This window comes from Pongo pygmaeus, chromosome 6, assembly GCF_028885625.2.
Source record: "Pongo pygmaeus isolate AG05252 chromosome 6, NHGRI_mPonPyg2-v2.0_pri, whole genome shotgun sequence".
In the NCBI taxonomy this organism is placed as follows: domain Eukaryota; kingdom Metazoa; phylum Chordata; class Mammalia; order Primates; family Hominidae; genus Pongo; species Pongo pygmaeus.
Window position 1 is genome coordinate 52,528,789 of NC_072379.2, and position 19,292 is coordinate 52,548,080.

The 19,292-nt window shown below is 43.9% G+C and overlaps 1 protein-coding gene across 2 annotated transcripts in view; it reads right to left on the bottom strand.

The window, feature by feature from the left end:
- Positions 1-19,292, bottom strand: part of BMPER (BMP binding endothelial regulator) — a 243,224-nt gene that overhangs the window by 210,124 nt on the left and 13,808 nt on the right. For both annotated transcript variants that reach the window (XM_054496801.2, XM_063667397.1), the window contains exon 3: positions 557-656. In XM_054496801.2, the coding sequence (XP_054352776.1) occupies positions 557-656 (100 nt within the window). The remainder of the gene's footprint in view (positions 1-556; positions 657-19,292) is intronic.

The window sequence follows — 19,292 nt, forward strand, 5'->3', positions numbered from 1 at the left end:
GGGAACAGCACATTCCAGATGGAGCATGGGGCTGGAGGGTGATGGAAAATGAGGCTGGAGTAAGGAGACGTTAGAGATGCTTCAAAGACAGGTGGAGGGACTTAGATCTAATTTGGAAGGAAAGGAAAATTTTAATGAGGACCAAAATGATAAAATACAGGCTAAAAGAGTTCTCTGGCAGAGGTGGGCAGGGTGAGTGTGGAGCCTGGAAAAACTGAGTGTTGAAACTTGTTGACAAAATATGCTCATGTGCATGTGTACAAATATGCAGGGGCATGGTGGTTGACTCTTCTCTACGACATTTTAACAACCTGCCTTAGAAAATAAACCAAATATGAAGATGCTCACATACTTTCATCCCTCCTCCAGGAGAGCCCCCTTCCTTCCAGCCCCAGACACACGCATACACACAAACATACACACACACACACCCTACTTCTCCTCCCCACCTATGTGCACCCCAGCCAAGAGCTGAGTGAAAAGAAAGGTGAGAGAAAGAGAAATAAAAATGCCTGAAGCAGCAGCCAGGAGAGAAGACGGCCAAGACATCAATCACCTTTGCACTGTTCACAACAGGCTCCCCTCTGCTTGACGGCCAGGGCACAGTCTCGGGACAGCACGGGGCACTTCTCTCTCTTACATGTCACTTCCTTGTTCTAGACAAAAAGAGACATGAGACATTTGAAATAAACATCAAACAGAATTCCCCAAATCCTAACACACCACAGAGGTTTTCCGAGCCCCACTCTTATCTGGCCTTCACTTGGCAAGAAAACGCTGTGAGAGCAAATAGGATTTTGCTATCTCTGAAACAGAAATACCCATCCAAGAACACAGGACTTTGGAGATCAGAGTCAGATGAGAGGAGATGAAAAGTCCCTTCTTTTACAAAGCCAGCTTCACCTAGATAACCGATTGCCAAGGGAGAAGTTCTCTCCCGCTCCTTCAGATTCTAAGGTTTCTTTTTAGTACACACTACAGAAACAATAATATTTGTGTAAACCATATTTTGCCTATTGGGCTACCTGGGCCAGGACTGCATCGTGAGAACAAAAATATTTTCACATGGCCGTCCAACAATCCTTAATAGTAGAGTGCATTAAAATGCAGCAATCTAAAGTTCCAACTCAAATAATGACAAAGTTGAATATTGGATCGGCTTGGTAAAAGAAAAAATAATATTCTACATACCAAGCAGAGACATGGACGTCAGTGTTTTGTAGCTGTGGGACAGCTGTGTTATATTAGCACTTATGCTAATGAACGTGTGGTGAACATTTGCATCTTTGGTTTTTTCCCGAAAGGTTAGCTGTTAAAATGTCTTAAAGAAGATACAAACATGATGGATATGCCTGTTTGTATATGGATTGTATGCACCTGAACCAAAAATACTGTCTCAAAAAATTCAACAAAATGTGAGATTTATCAAGTGGCGACCACATGCCACGTGATGTGGCTTTCATTCTCACTAAAATTCTGTGAGGTCAGTATCGTTATCCCCATTTTGCAAACAAGAAAACTGCTGCTCAGAGAAGGTAGCTGACTTTTCCAAGATTACCCAGCTTTCCAGAGGGAGAGATGGAACTCAAGATGAAGACATAAATGTGTGCATACCTATGCCCTTCCCTGGATAACAGCAAGCACTACCAGTGCCTCATCTGGGGGCAGGTTGGAGAGGAGCAACTGGCCGGCTCTGCTCACCTTGAAATGAACCTAGAACTCTCTTGGAATATGTATTAATAAAGAAGAAAATCAAACTCAGCCCTGATAACAAATTTGAGAAGATTCTCAAGTGTACCCAGTACACCTCCATGTCATGAGACTCTGAAGATCTCACTATTTCTTGCTCAGAACCAAGGAGACACATGCGAGCCTGCAGGTGTATGTGTGTGTGCATGTGCATGTGCATATGCGCCTGCGAGCTTGTGTGTGTGTGTGTGTGTGTGTGTGTGTGTGTTGGAGTCTGGGAGCCCAAGCCAAGCTCGTGCACCACAGTCCAACCCCAAGGCAGTTCCAAAATAAAATGTGTCCACCTTCTATGCTGCCCTGAAATTCCCTGGGAATTCCAGAGCTTAAGATGCTCCCAGGGTCTAATTCTAAAATAAATCCACGTTGCCATCCCCTCTCCTTTCAAAGATCAGAACATCTGTGAGTCCCAGAACCCCATTCCCTCTGACTCACAGTCACGACTGCCTGAAAGTGAGTTCTACAGGGAGGGTTGGGCCTTGCCCTGCCCACAGCTGTTTCCATATCAGCCCTGTTATTTCCCTGCCCTCGTGGCTTTTGCAAGGCCAACTGAGGCACAGAAACAATAAGCCACGACCGGTGTTGCTCAAACTTGTCCACTGAATGGCACATATAGAAAACGACACTCATTTCTGTTAAGGAACACTGGAATTAATGTGGTGAATATTCTCCTGAAACTGTCTTAGGACTTGTCTGACACCCAGAGAAAGGACATCAATCCACAGCCACCTGCACCCCGCACCTGCAGGGGCTGCTGCTGCTGTTTTGTTTCTTCATTTACTGGTTGTCCTTATGATGGGAGGGTGACCTGAGTCATCCAGTCTCTCTCTCTCTCTTTCTCCTTCTCTCTCTCTCTCTGTCTCTTTCTCTCTTTCTTTTTTTGGGATCTGTTATATGGTAAGTGCCCTCAAGGGACTGACCTCATTTACTCTTAAAATCCTGTGAGACAGTGGCCCTCATCCTTAGCTGCACATTAGAACCCCCTGTGGAGTTCTTAACAAAGACTGCCACAGTCTCCCACCCCCTGAAGCTCAGATCTGGTTAATCTAAGGACCAAGCATGGGTATTTGTCCAAGCTCCCAGGTAATTCCAATGTTCAGCTAGGGTTGAGAACCACTGCCGTCAGGGGAGAGTATTTCTGTGGCCACTGGGGCTGAGCTGGGTTAAGGAGCTGTCCACAGTCCCTTTGTGAACAGCAGACCTACAATCTGAAGCCAAGCATACTGGCCTCACGCTCCACAGAACTCCTTCCCTCACCCCCTTTTCTCCATGATAATGGTGGCATCAAGGCTAACTATAAGGCACAGCCCTTAGATTTATTTTTATAATTTTTTCTTAAACTACAAAGGTCATACATTGTTACGGTCACCATTCAAAATAAAGAGACATATTTTTTAAAAATTAATAATCTCTCCCAACTCCCACGGAAGTCATCAAAGATAGCCACCAGGTATGTATGCTGCTGGTATTGTTGACAGTGACTTCGTTTTGAAAAGCGTAGTTCTTGCAAGCTATATTTTATACCGACTCTCCCACCCCAGGAGAATTGTGAAAGAACTTCATTAACAGAGCTTCTGTTATCAGGACTATATGGCTTTATGCATGCAGCAAAACTGGCTGCAACCTGGCTGCGGCCTTAGCCAAGGGCCACTCCCAAGCGCATCTCCTCTCTGAAGGGAAGAATCTTCAGATACAGAGAGTTCAAAGCTCTCGGGGCAGTCAAAGTGATGACACAATCTGGGATCTGATAAATAGGAAGGCACACACTCGCTTAAATATAGGAATTCTGCTGACTTAGAAACCTGGGAGCCAGTCAAAATCCATAACAGGATCCCAAGATTCATAATAAATAGCTTGTAATTACAGTCCAGCACAAAAGTTATTCCAACCAGATGGTTTGTAGATTCACATCTGGATTTTTTTTTTTTTTTTTTTTTGTACACACACATAGAACAAACCTAAACCCTAGCTGTAGGTTTAGTGGGTTTCTTCCCCCTCTGATTACACTGGGAGTTTTTAAATATTCTATCAACGGTCACATTGGTACAGAACTGCCATATCTGATCATTGCCCTGGTGTCTGATTGGTGTGAATGTGGAGTAGTCTTTGGAATCCTGGGCCTTCCAAGAAAAAAATTTAAAAGCTCAGGGAATTGCTGGTGAGAGCTTGATTCCTCCATTTTCTTAATTGAGTCCAGCAGCTACAGAGTAAATTCAAACACAGGTTAATTAAGACCACTCCATTCACTTTCCCAATTTTGCCAAGAGACAAAAACACTTGTTCTTGAGCCAGTGGCTCTGGTGAGAAGTGGCACACGCAAAGCCATGCCTTCAGGACTCCCTCACCCCCTGGGCTGCCTCATCCCCACATGCACTACGTGTCACCACTGTGACTCAAGGTCAGGGCTCATTCCGTTCACATCTTCGTTCAAGAAACATTTTCTAATACTGGCTCACACTTACTGAACTCATTCTCTGTGTGTTCAGGCTCTGTGCTAAGAATCTTATGTGCATTTTTTTCACCAAAAATTCCCAATGATGGCCATCTTACAGAGGAGGGATCAAAGTTAGGAAACTTGCCCAGGGTCACCCAAGACACAGATCTGGAATACAAATAGAGGCCTGTCATTTAAATGCCTTACTTTGCGACTTCCCAGGCATTCAGAATGCAGAAGAGAACAAAATAATGATCCTGCCCTCAGGCCCCAGGGGAGATTGGTGCCTTCCTGGTAGCTCCAGACAGGAACTCTCTAACGTGAGCAGAGCAACTCCAGGGGCCTGTGTCATGGCCAACCATGGGAGGGTCTGCAGACACCAGCTGTTTTCTGGTAACAAGGAAAGTTGTCCCAATTTGGATATCAACAGAGATGTGCCTATCATGCCTCTGAAAGCCAGACTGGCATCCTCAAACACATTTCCCCAAATCCCAGCTTGAGTTTGAGTCTCTCCAGATCTAAACAAGAGAAATGGTAGCAAAAATACACTCAAGGAAAAGGTCAGAATACTCAAAAAAAAAAAAAAAAACCTAACCAAGAATAAGAGCAATAAACCTCACTGCATCTTTCATTCTCAGTCTCCCGTGTGTCCCTCTTCCTAGGGTTGCCAGCCAGTGGTCTACCTTTGGTCAAAGGCGTCTGTCTGCATTACCGCCTTCTTTCAGGAAGATAGTTAACCGATTCTTTAACATTGATCAAATACATCCAAACCCAAAACGTAGCCTCTGGAGGCACATTAAATGAAGTGCCAACATGAAAAACTAAAAGGGGGGCATAGGGAGTAAAACATTTTTTAAAAATCAACATGACTGGCAACAAAGCTCTATAAGGATTTGAGCCAAACCACAGCTCCCGCCGCAAGCCAAGTTCAAACAGGATTCCGGCAGCCACCTTGCTGTGTCTGAGATTTGCCACGAGATGGCAGCACAGAGTCCCCGGTCTCAGGAATTGCAGCCCTGAGATCGCCAGAGCCTTGGGAGTATTTCCCAGTGTCTGGTGGAGAGGGAAATGAGCTCTCCCATGAGCGTAGGGCGGAGGGGTACAGAGAAGACAGCAGAGCACCACTGTAAAACCTTCTTGTGTGCTTTCCTCAATCAGAAAAACGTGCTTTTGAGATGCTTCTGTTCTATTCCAAGCCCCAATGTCTTGAACGTATTTTTTTTTCAAAGATTCTTCCAGAACCAATACTAATATGGAATACGAAAAGTATTCCTTGACCTTTCGTTTATAATAAAAAATAATAGAATCAAAATCTGGAGAGGAAAACGCAGCAGCTAATATGATGAGGGTAGTGGAAGGAGAAATGTCTGCGGGCGGATCCTTCATTTTTAGACTATGAAACACCATCACAAATCTCTTGAAATAAGAGTGAAAATGAAAATACCTCGTGTCTGCCTGCTGATCGTCCATTTGGTTAGCCATGTTGAAGGTGGCAGATCAACACAAGACCCTTCCCCTAGACGATGGCATTATTTTCCCTCCATCCCTGTCTCTGATGACAGCAAAGCCTGCCTGGGAGGCAAACAGCTGTCATTTGGCAAACTAGCAAATTCAAAGTGACAGATCTTTTTTCAGGAAACCAAGAAGACTGTGAGGTTGTGGTATTTTTTTCTGCCCAAGTGAACAATGCTCAATATGTCAATGAAGCACATGGGCCAGGTAGTGTGACTGCTGGGAATAAAGCGGCGGAGTCCCCTATTATTCCATCCCGGTAGTCTTTTTTGGGGAGGAGCTTACAGATTTTCCTGCCTTCAAGAATTCCCCGCCAAAATACAAATACCCCTGGGGGTAGACCCACATTCATCCCAAATAGCCAATTTCCTGGGATAGATGCCCCAGCCTGGTGACTCTGAGAGGGAAAGTTGCTTAGCAGTGGAGACTCCAAAGCTGAAAAACAAAGCCTTGGCACACGTATCACTATACTCATTGCTGCGGGAGGGAGACAGAAATCATGCAGCAAGGTTCCTAGTCTCCAGAAACCTACAAGCTCTTGGGGAAAATAAGACAACAGACAACAGTAGATCACACAAACACTGCGGTGTAACTTCTGGCACAGTGAGAAGCACGAAAGAGAACTTCACCTTGATTCGAAAGCCATCACCATTGCTGAGCACAAATAGGACACTTTGATGCTTACTCAAATTTTTATTATCAGAGAACTTACACAATAGTGTTCCATGTGGAGTGTCTCAAGATGGCTCAAATAGGAATTTGTTGTTAGGAATATGGATGTCTTGTTTCAAGTGCCCCAAGGAGGAGGGAGCAAGGGAAGCTGATCCCACATCAGCATGTATATTCTCATTGGAATTTCTAGTCTCTCTATGTATGAAGTCAAAGAGGTCAACTTCTCCTTGAAGTATCCCCATTGTAACCCAATTCCAGATCCCAAAGAGCCAAAGAGAACTTTTTAGCCCTTTTGAACACAGGTCACAATTTCTCCCAGGCAATATTATACCACTTCTCATAAACAGAAGACTAATACTTCAGGTTTACGTAGCACCTTTCTTCTAAAGATCTCTGTAGACATTATTTCATTAATCCTCACAGGTTTCTTAAGATTTGCAGATGGAGAAATGGCACACAATGAGGCTGTCTCAGGTCCCTCAAAGAGGCAGCTAGCAGTGGACCTGGGAACAGAACTCAGTTCCCAGCCTGGCTTATGGGATCAGCTGGGAAGGTTAGTTTGTAAGGCACAGCACTAAAATGTACAGAAGTATCATATTCAAATTAGGTTAGCTCCAATAGGCTGTTAAGACTTTAGGAATAGACTAGTACGTAGTTAAGCTAGTCTGCAAATTTTCTGGACAGGCCACCTGGGCCAAACAGGCGAGGTCTCCTGCCACGTTTCTGCCCTAGTACAAGGTAACCTATGAGAGGTGCCATGGAAGGGATTACCCAGGACTTGGGTAAGCAGACCAGACTTTAAGCCAAGGTTCTAGAATGAAGAGACGGAAACAAAAGCTGAAAGAAGAAGTGTGTTGGCAGCAACCAAAGACCCAAAGGGGCAAGATTTCATTGCTTTTCTTTGAGACAGGGTCTTGCTCCATCACCCAGGCTGGAATGCAGTGGCACAATCATGGCTCACTGCAGCCTCAACCTCCCAAACTCAAACGATCTCCCATCTCAGCCTCCAGAAGTAGCTGGGACTACAGGCATGCACCACCCGCCTTGCTAATTTATTTTTATTTTTATTTTTTTGTAGACACAAGGTCTCACTATGTTTCCCAGGCTGGTCTCAAACTCCTGGGTTCAAGTGATCCTCCACCTCGGCCTCCCAAAGTGCTGGGATTACAGCTGTGAGCCACTGAACCCAGTGAGATTTCATTGCTTATCAGCAGTTCTGATCATTGGAAATTGTAAAATGAAGTGATGACCTCTCTAGAACATTCGGTCAGGGGAAATCCTGAGCAAACGAGCATGAACTCACAGACAGGAGAGAATGCAAGCTTGTACCTGCTCCAGCCTGTCTCCTTTGGACAAAGTCTGTTCTCAGTCTCTTGGAAAATAATAATGGAGCATGGGTAGGGGGGCCCTGAGATAGCCCAGTGGTTGCCAATGGCAGTATTAAATTTGATTGATGATTTATTATTTTAATTAAGCTTTTGCTTGCTCATTCTTCATTACTGATAGTAAAATTAACTTCCCCATAACGCTTACACAGAAATATCTGGAAGAAAAAAATAAAAGGCAGTTTGGTCAGCCACAAACCCTAAGTGTACAAGTCCAAGGCTCTGGGTCATGTCTCTCAACTCAACAGAACTTGAAAAAAAATAGAAAGACAACATGAAGAAAACCATTTCTACAATGAAGAACATGAAGCTGAAAGGGAAAAGAACCCAAACTCCCCAGCTGAAAGAAATGGTTTCACCCAAGACCTCTTTCCCAACTGAGTTTAGTCCAACAGATGGGAGGTGTCAACTGTGGCCTTTGCACAATATACCTCAAGCCTTTAATGTAAAGTGGCATTTCCAGACCTTTCTGCAAGCCCAACCTCCACTGCTTTTGCAAATCCCTTCCATAGTCAGGGCCACAAACAAAGCTGATCCATCTCTAACCAAACAATGAAGTAACATACTGTTTTTCCAGGCAGGTTGCTGAACTATTAAGAATAATAACACCTGACATTTATAGAAAATCTATTATATGCCCCACCATGCTGAACATGTTTTGTGTATTTTGTCATTTAACCTTTGCAAACAAGCCTGAAGAAGGCACTGATTTACCTCCCACCACATCTTATAGGTAAGTAAACTGAGGCATGGAGAGGTTAAACGGCTCACCCAGGTTTACATAGCTAGCCAGGGCAGAGATTCAAACCCAGGACTCTGATATCAAAGCCTATGATTTCATCACTATGCTATATAGCTTCATTTAGAGGCTAAATGAGCCACCTTTCCCTTTCAGCTAAGAATTTAAATGTTTGCCTTTGTTAAGCACCCCATTTTCAGACCTTTATAAACCTTGGTGCTTTATGGTTTCATTTTGAACACAGAAGTAAAAAGAGTGCCTTTTAGGAAAGACAGATTAAGTCTCTGACTTAAAAACTCAAAACAAGTCCCAGTCGCTGAGTGCCTGGTCATTTGCAAGGCTGACCAAAACCTGGACCCGAACCTGCCAAGTCCTCTCATTTCTTCTTTGATTTGAGCAGAAGGGTGTACTCTCCTGGGAGGCTTGCAGCATCCCACGGCCATAATTTTGTAGACTTAATGTTAAAATGTCTTGCAAGAACATCACGCAATTCATTGCACTCCATCTGGGAGTGTTATTCTTTTTCCCTCCTGTCTAGGCTCAACGAGTCTTTACCCCAGAGACCCAGGCCCTGGCAAACACCGCCTCCTCTGGCCCAGCTCACAGTGCAAACTCTGAACAAAGCTGCCCTTGAAGCCCAAACATTTAAAAAGACTTTATGAAGCCCACTGGGGCCCCCCGATTATTTTGCAACAAGTCATATCCCATGAAGAAATTCACTTCTCTGCAACACAAAACAGAGGGAGATTAAAGAAAAAGGCAGGGGGGTGGAGGAAAGAAGTAAGACCCCCTGCGGTTCTGTCTGGCCAGAATCGTGTCTTTTAGTACCCATATCCCCTACAAAGACGATGTTCTGATGATATATGGCCCTAATACATCACTAAATGACAGTGTTCTCCTGATCCTATACCTTGAAAATATGACACGTGCCAGCAGAGGCAATGGGGGATTAATAAGGAGGCCCTTCTGATATTTACGTTACCTAACTCTTCCACTTTTTTTAATGGGCTTTAGTTTGTTGGAGGGATTGTTTTGGGTCCTATTCTGTTTAAGGATTTAGGTCTGGCTTTTTTTTTTTTTTTTTTTTTTTTTTTTTTTTTTTTTTGGCTTTTTCAAGAAACTCACAGAACAAAGAAACACAGGCCATTAGAGTGTCCTGGCTGCTCAAGCAGAAGTCTGATTTAAAACAGGGCAGTGTCAAACAGCTCCTCATTCTGTTTAATCATATTTTGAAATAGAACCAAAACATTAGAGATGGCAGAACACAAAAAAAACAACCACCAAATAAAAATAGTAGCCCAAAAGAGAGTAGCACTGCCTGTTTTTTATTAGACTGCACATCGTATAAGCAAAGGGTCTGCTGGCAACAGCACATTTGGGTAACTGGAATGGAGGGAACACGCAGAGCCAGGGATCGAGCCCCATGGGCCCTGCCACAGATGCAGCTCTGCCACCGTGCTCAGTTCCCAAAAGCAAACCAAAAAACCAACAGGGAGGTTGCATCTCACTCTGCCAGGCGTGTGAACCGAGAGGGTTCATGGTGGCGTCCTGCCTTTACTGGGCCCAAATGCCTCAGTCAACCCTTCTCTCTTCCTAACAGAAGAGACTCCAACAGCTGGGATGTGGGATGGGGTCAGTGCTGCAGAGAACACTTCCAAAAGACTCCTGGGAAGAATTTGCAGGCCAGGGGTGAGGGAGAAGGAAGCCCTGAAAAGCAATGCGGCTTCGCACGCAGGAGGCCCGGCTGCCTCCTCAACACCTCTGGTTATTTTACACTGCTGGGCGCCCTTCAGCACATGATGAATAATAAATCTGCTTCTTCCTCTGCACAAAAGGAAAACAAAAAGGAAAGGGGCGATGAAATTCTATGAATATTTTTATACCTTTCTGGTGAGTTCTTTTGAACTAAGTAGAAGATGATGAACCACATTTTGGGGGTCCAACTCCAACTACCTGTAGGATCTGGGGCTCAGAAGGCATTAGTGGGGCTTTCCAGTCCTGGGGTGACAGTGCAGAATCTTCTGGCCAGGTTGACAGGGATTTTGGAGGGAGTAGGGAGTGGGGGTAAAGAGTTTAAAAGTGGTAATAATATTAGGTAACTCCATAGGAAAGCTCGAGACCTGACATTAAAGAAGGTGATAGCTGGAGATATTATTTTGATGGTCCCTTTCTTGACTTACTGCAATATAGGAAGATGGGCTGTCTGGTATCAAAAGAAAGATGACTCAATGTACCTTTTAAATGTGTACAGAAATGACTCTCTGTCAAGGGTAGAAGAAGAGTGAGCACGTACAAATCACAGAAACAAAATGTCTTAGATTCCCTTGGCAATTGGTGGTTGCAAAACCATATCTTTGTGAGGCCAGCCCTGGAAGGTTGTCACTCTTGTCATCAGCACATGTCTCCTTCCTGGATAACGTACCTACCGTGAACCCACCAGGTCCTCAGGTGTCCCTCATTCCTGTGGGTCAACAACAAGCCACAGAGCCAATGAAACAGAAGATTTTTCACGGATTGCCCCGTGAAAGCCCACGCGCTGTTGGGAGTTACAAAAATACCTGATCTTGACAAGTAAATGGAGCTGACATCCATGGGAATAGGCAGGGCGGAGGAGCCGCTCACAGCCCATCTGTCATTTTGACAAAGTAACTTTCTGGTCACCAGTGAGACACTCTTAAAGACATCTGCACAATTGACCCTGACCACCAGCAATCACAGAGCCTTTCAAAGGTACCCCTGGGACGAAAAGCAGATCAGCTTTAGAGCTGGATCCTGCAGTCCTCCCTCTGGGTAACAGTAAGAGCAGGTTGCCATCTCAGTTGCTGGAACGATCTCTGCTCCCAGGCTATATTTACATTGGTACCAACTACAGAGGTTGTCCAGTTAGCCCAAGTAATGTCAGGTAGGGAAGCAAGGGAATAGGAGCTCTCTAGCTGGCTAGAAGTTCGCAGAACTGAAAATGTCAGCCTTGGACAGCGTCCCCTGTGTGAAGGCAATTCTGTGAGCTAAGGTTTGTCTGACTCATTCACCAAGGCCATTAACACTGTGTTCTCTTCACCAAAGCTTTCCCAAGGGTCACATGCAGATGTCAGAAAAAAACTGGAGAAGCCACAGATTTATTTCCTTGGTTTAGAATGTAATTTTAATCCACTAGTGTCCATTTGCAAACTCATTAAACCATCAAAGAAAGCCAGATTTGCACATAATGCATTTCTGAGATTAAGGTGTTATAAAGAAATGAGAGTGGCCAATTACACACAAAATATTATCAACATAAACTTGTTGCTGAAGGGATTCACAACATGTCCCCATTTTTTAAAGGAAAATATCAACCATAATTAGAACCCTTAATCATTAATTTTAACAAGGGTTCCATCACAAAACGGCTTCCAGAAGCTTTAGCATATCTAAAATAAGGCAAAAGTTTCTGCAGAAAAACAAATGGCTATTAGAAACATGTGGCATGGGGCTATAAACTTGGATTTTTCTGCAGGTTAATCACTGCAGATTTCAGATCTATCTGACCAAAAATCCACGAATCTGTTTAACTAATATTTTTGAGCCCCTACGGCAGGCCAGGTACTATGCCAGGTTTTGATGGGAACAGAAAATATGAATCAGACACATCTTCTGCCCTAAAAGAGCTTACAATCCAAAAGGGAGAGAGACTAAAGCATAAACACAGCACAGGCACCTCCCATGTTGCAACACGAGGGGCGAGAAGTGCTGGTTACCAGCTCAGAGCTCAGACGCGAGGCAGGAATTGTCAGTTTTGACCAAATTCCACTGCCACAAACTCCCTGAAATCATCCAAAGTTTCTTTGTTCTTTAGACACTACGTGGCCCACTGAAATGAGCCTTTAAAAAGTTCTGTTATACAATTATCTCACTGAGACAGAATTTGACCTACATCTGTCAGCATTTTGGGATTGACAATTCACAAATGAATCTCCTTCTTTGATGACATTCCAGTGCGCTCCAAGTGAAGTATAGCAACCTCACTTGGTATTTTGAGCAATAGAACAGTTTGTTTCACATATATCACAGGAAAATAAGGGGTGCTTATCTTGTGCCATGATTTTCTTGCTCTATGAAATTGTAATATTTAACACACTTTGCTAGTCTTTCATCTATGTTTTAGGTAAAATATAAAACATAACATACTGGATTTTAACTTACATTCTAAAACCAATAATTATCATGCTACCAAGTCCACCATGAGTGGTAATATCTATTTTTAAAAAACAGTTTTCTATAGGAAATAATTTTATTCTAGAATTATATTGCTCATTGCACAGTTTGTTATGATTACATTAGTGCTCATTGGAGACAACTTTTCATCTTTCTGTGGATTTGTTTAGTTTTCCCACCATCAAACATGATACCCAAAATAATGTAAGTTATAGAAAGGGCAAGTCATCATGACAGAAAAGGCAAAGTTTAGAGTACAAAGAAAAGTTCATCATTTATTTTGGGGAAGAGAAATAGTTAGATCTTCAAATTACCAAATCAAAAAATTAAACCCAATAGCAAAGATGAATTTGCCCAACAAATATGCACTGAATGAGCGCAGCATTGTCCCAGGTACTGAGGGTACGAATGAACATGGGAGGGCCATGTCCCTACAGCGCTGACGTTCTAGCAGGGACGCCTGCAGGGAACACACCCACGCATGATCTCATGGGCACTGGGGAGGGCTCTGAGAAAATCAAGCGGGACAGGGGAACAGAATAACAAGGTGTGAGGCTGTTGGGAACAGTGATCAGAAAAAGATCCTTTAGGCCAGGCGCAGTGGCTCACGCCTGTAATCCCAGCACTTTGGGAGACCAAAGCAGGTGGATCACCTGAGGTTAGGAGTTCAAGACCAGCCTGGGCAACATGATGAAACCCTGTCTCTACTGAAAATACAAAAATTAGGTGGTGGCGCGTGCCTGTAATCCCAGCTACTCAGGAAGTTGAGGCAGGAGAATCGCTTGAGCCCGGGAGGCAGAGGTTGCAGTGAGCCAAGATTGCGCCATTGCACTCCAGCCTGGGCGATAGAGCAAGACTCCGTCCTCCCCCCTCAAAAAAAAAAAAGAAAGAAAAGACGCTCTATTAAGGAGACATTTACTCCTACACCTCAGTGAAGGAAGGAGAATACGTCAATATATTGGATATGTGTGCTCCAGGCACTGGAAAGAGCAAAGCTCCAGTGGAGAGGGGGTTGGGTATCCCGTAGGAGTGAGGAGGAGCCCAGCCCGCAGCTGGAGCACAGTGAGAGGGGAGGGTGCTTTGGGAGCTGAGGCCAAGATGGCGTCCGGAGCCGCAGCGCACAGGGCCGTGTAGGCAGTGGTTATTCTTCAGTCTGGATTCCGGGTGAGAGGAGAAGCCACGGGAAGATTTTGCTCAAGTATGTCAAATAATTTGTATACTTTCAAATGGTCACTGGTTGATAACATATTGTCCGAAGTCAAGAGCAGTAACAGGTAGTTAGAAATAATCCAACGTATTTTCAAGACCATACTGACAAGAGTTGCTAATGAATTGAACATGGGATGTAAGAGAAAGACGAATCCAGGACCCCATGGTTGATGGATGGCCTGAAAAAATGGAGCCATGCAGCTTATGTCACTGGCTGGAGCAAACTAGGTTTAAGGAGTGGTGACAAAGGAGATCTCCATTCAGGCCATTTTCAGTTTGAGATGCCTGCTCAACATCCACGTGGAGACACCAGGTAGACATGTGGACAGATGCAGCTGGACTGGAGGTGGGGGTGTGGGAACATAAATGTGGAAACTATCAGCATACCAGTGGTTTTAGGCAATGGATCTGTATAAAATTGCTCAGGGTATGAATATAAATAGAGAAAACGTCTTGGCTGAATCCTGGGACCCTCCAATATTTAAAGTTTGAAAAGATAAGGAAGATCCACCAAAAAGAAAAATACACCAATAAAACATAATTCTTATAAGTCCATCACACAAACGCTGAGAGAGCGCCATATGTATGAGCCCTTACCCACACAGACACATAAATATGTGCATGAACAACTGTAAGTGACCCTGGCTGCGGTCATTACATTAATTCAGTGACCACCAGAGGTCACCTTCTATCAGCACCTGCCACTGTGCCAGGTATTTTAGGGACCAAGATACCCCAGGATGGGAGGGTTGCTACCCACTATTTGAGGCTCACAGGAGAGGCTGCCTAGACTACTGCTGGCCACTCCTTACTCCCACTACTACTAATTATCACACCTTCCAACCTACGTCTCAGAGGAAATCTGATTTGACTTAAGTTTAGGAAAATTCTGGTTGGCTAGAAGAGCTAAGAATTCCAGGGAAAAGTTGTACGACCAATGTCCCCACAGAAGAGGGCATAGACCCACTAGAGCTTAGTGACCAAAGGCTGGGTGAGTATTACAGATAGGTATGTGGGGCAGAGGGGACATTAAACACTTGGGAGTAATAGAAAGAAAGGGAAAGGGAAAATCTCTCAGTTTAAGTTTTTCTTCTCTATTATACTGAGTCCTGAAGCCAAAGCCTGGGAGTGAACAGAGTCCACAGTCAGAGGCCTCTTATAATGTCTCATGCCAAAAAATGTGGCTCAAAGCTAGGACCGTGATATTCATCTACAGCAGGGTAACTAAGATTCAAGGATCTAGGGAAGAGTCTACACATACAGGCAGGCACTGGCCAAGAAGCAGAGAAGCCAAGAGACCCCACAACCATCTTGGGACTCACTCTGGAAGCGAGTAAGAGACAGAGGTCAATGGAGAAACAAGCTAGCAATGTGTTGCAATTTTGGGATTAGTACTCCTCTCTGTACTTTCAACATAATATTTCCTTCCCACATATTAGAAGGTTGTTAAAGTTTCCCCTGGGCATCATCTTCACCAGGCTAAATTATATCAGCACATCATCATTAGTAAAAAAAAAATATTTACTAACACCCACCTGAACACTTGACACTGCTCCAAGCTAGCCCGTTAGCTAACCCCAGCAATCCTTCTCTTGAGCCTTTGATCAAGATCACAGGTGGGTCTCCACCAGCTCTCCACCAGATCATCCAGTTTTGCCTAGACAGCAGTTCCACATGGCACACTGAGGGGTGTCCAAGGGAAAGAATACAGTCATGGGTTCTTAGTTTCTATTTCTGGTTGGGCCAGTAAAGCCCCTTCCTCATCCCTCTTTTCTGCTTATCACTAGAGACCGAAACTAAAAACCATGACTTCAGGATTCTAAAAGCCTAACACAAAACAAAACAGAACAACAACAACAAAATAAGGTGAGTTGGACTAGCTCGTCCCTACAAATGTCTAACCGCCATGCTGCGTGGAGAAGGAACAGCCAGCCTGCTGTAATGCCTTTTGTATATTTCAGTATCAGGCTGAACTCAAGAATTAAAAGCTGAGACTGAGAAAAACTAGACATGAAACTTGGGGAATGGTGACATCATGGAATTTCTGCACTAATGACAAAGAAAGAAAATAACATGGTAAAAAATAATAAGGATGGAGATGAATCCCTGGAACAATGGAATGCCAGGCTAATTAAAAAAAACTAAGTTTAAAGGATTCCCATTTAAAGTATGGGAAACTGTCCAGCAACATGACCGGAATTCTGTGAAGGTGATGGGAATCAGAGCCTGGTTGGCTTGACTTTACACTCTCCCTCAGCAGGGAAAGAAAGGTGTGGGCAGAAACAGGGCAGCAAAAGGGAGAGCAGAAAACTAAAATTTCCCAGAATGGCTTTATTCTGCACAAGGAAGGAACCTGCTGGCTGTAAGTTGCCAGCCGAAGGAAACAGCTTCTTGCAGAGGTTTTGAGGAGTCAAAGGGGTTGGGGTGAAGTGGGGAGCTGGATCCCGCTTGACCTGGCCCTCAACTCTGCGTTGTTTGCATCTGGTTCCTCCAGATGCGGCTGGCCCACTAGGTCAGTCATAAAACCCTGGGTTTTGTGTCAGATTGCTCCATCTAGTTGGCCAACGCTGAAGAAGCAACAAACATAATGTCACATCAGCTTTGTCCTGCAGCTGCTACCCATCCCAGAAAGACCACAGGAAACAGAGTGTATCCCTGTGGGAATCCATCCCATGAAGAGACTGGCAGCAGCCCAGCAGGTCAGCCTGTCCCACCCAAAGGCACCAGGCAGGACCCTACCTAATTGGACTGCAAGGACTGTTGAAAACATAATGCGCAGGGAAGCTATTTGCTGGGTCTCTCTCACTGACCCCGGGGGGTATTCTCTCAACCCTTGTGGTTAGGTGGCATTCTCTGAAAGAGAGCTCTGTGAAGTCTGCCTGGGATTGGACAGAATTCTGGTACTTGAATTGCAGTCCCAACTCTCGCTGTAGGACTTTCGCCTTGCTTTTTCTTTTCTGAGCCTTAGTGAGCTCAACTATGAAACTGGTTTCTTAAGAATGCCGGCCCTACCTCACAGGGTGGCTTTGAGGAAAATGAAGTTTGGACTATCCCCAGCTTATGAATACAGTGTTTGTTCACAAAATATCTATTAAGACTTAAAGTTTGCAAGGCACTGTTCTAGATATTTTGATCATGAGAATTAGATGCTATTCCTACCCTGAAGCTTCAAGTCCAGTAGAAGAGAAAGTCATGTAACTAATCAATAAAAATTTAGAGGAGAGAGGAGTAAGGGTTATAATAAAAAAGTAACCAACATAAAGTCTTCAAGGAACAAGTGAGTTCATTCTGATTGGGTGACTAAAGGAGGTTTGATAAAGATGACATGAATAGGAAAAGAACACTTCAATAAAGACACCTAATGTGCAAGATAATTGTGTAAAAGTTCCACGAAAGCAACATTATGTAAATGATAGTTGACCTATTATAAAGTTTTACACCAATAACAGAATTTCAACTGTACCTAACCAAGATTTAAATATAAACATATATGTTTATGTTTATATTCATAAACCCTTCTCTTTCCATTACATGTCAGGTGGAAAGAGTGTTTCAAAAATTGGCCACTGCATAAAAGTCACTGGAAGGGTTTATTAAAAATGGAGCTTTCTGGCCAGATGCGGTGGTTCATGCCTGTAATCCCAGCACTTTGGGGGGCTGAGGTGGACAGATCACAAGGTCAGGAGTTCGAGACCAGCCTGACCAACATGGTGGAACCCCGTCTCTACTAAAAATACAAAAATTAGCCGGGCATGGTGGTGTGCACCTGTAATCCCAGCTTCTTAGGAGGCTGAGGCAGGAGAATCACTTGAACCCAGGAGGTGGAAGTTGCAGTGAGCTGAGATCGCACCACCGTATTCCAGCCTGGGCCATAGAGCAAGACTCTGTCTCAAAAAAAAAAAAAAAAAAAAAAAAAAATGGAGTTTCCCTTGTCTGCACAGGAGCCAGCCAGATCTACTCCATCAGGATCTCTGGACCAGGACACAGGAAATCTACATTTTTTAGCCTTCGCTGGTGGTTCTTACACACATTAAAATCTGAGAGCCACCACTGCTGGGTCCCTGGTGGGAGAACAGAAGAAACTAAAGGCAGAATTCTAACCACTGGCTTGTTAACGACCTACAACTGTGTGAGAGAAGACAAGTAGCCAAATTGGCTACTTGAGGCAGGAAGGGGCAGAGGCTCAGGGAAGGGGATACATCGGGCAACAGAATTGTGTGTCCCTTGTCACTAGTGTTCAGGCTCCATTTTATGGGCCCCCAGCACACATACACAACTATTAGTTTCATCACACATTCATTCACACTTTCATCTAAGATTCTAATGATAGAGGGTAGTTTCCAAACTAAAACCATTATCCAAATGTTATATAAATACATATATATATGTACACAGATACATAACCTTATAAAATCTAGCACAGTCAAGGACTAACAGGTTGCTCTGACTAATCAAATATTCCAAACAAGAGTTAATATCTCTGGCTTGCATAAGTTAATCAATTTTCAAAGAACTTTAAAGCAATAAAAGACATCTAACTTCAAAACTATCTCAACCATAATTTAATCCCCTTCTGTTCATGTAAAAAGCATTGCTCCTGTCTTGCAGTGCCTCAGGATATTATTAACATAAATGCTCAATAAATGTGTGCTGAGTTTAATGACCATCAATCAATCATTTGCCTACTCCAGTCCTGCAATGCCATTCCCACATTTCCTGCAGAGCTCCTACCATGTGCTCCCCACCTAAGCTAAGCGCTGCTTCTCCCCTCCCTCCCCCACTGTCCCACCACCCTCAGAGGGGTCTTGAGGATATACAGAACAGCCCATTAATTCAGAGTTGGAGGTTCACAGATTGAGAGGCATTTTACTATGATACCACATTTCGGCTTTAGTTTATGAACCCAGTGCAAATTCACTCAATTTAAATACCCCCTCATTCAGGTACATTGCAATAACCTGGAGGATTATATATCCCTTGCAATAACCTGGAGGATAAATATCTTCCTTGAAAAAGTCTAAAAGTCCTCAAAGCATACATTAGGTTGAACCACATAAAACTGCTGCTCCTATAGGTCAACATCAGACTACTATCACAAATTTCATAACTCTAAAATCTGGGGACTCTAGATTTCTGTAACATGACCCATTAGCATGCAAAGTAACTTAAGAAAACTTTTTTTGCCCTTGGTCAGTATATGGTTTACATGAAACAGAAAAAAAATTCACAGTTTTTAACAATTCCCCTACACACACATGCACCCATGGAGGAAAAGGAAGCAACACCATCTGGTACATGCATTTCCAGCACATCCCAGCAGGGAGATAAAAGGGCTGGTTCCTCCAACAGAAGCCACCCCAGACTAATGAGATGCACAAAAAGGGTAGATTCCTGCCCCCTTCCC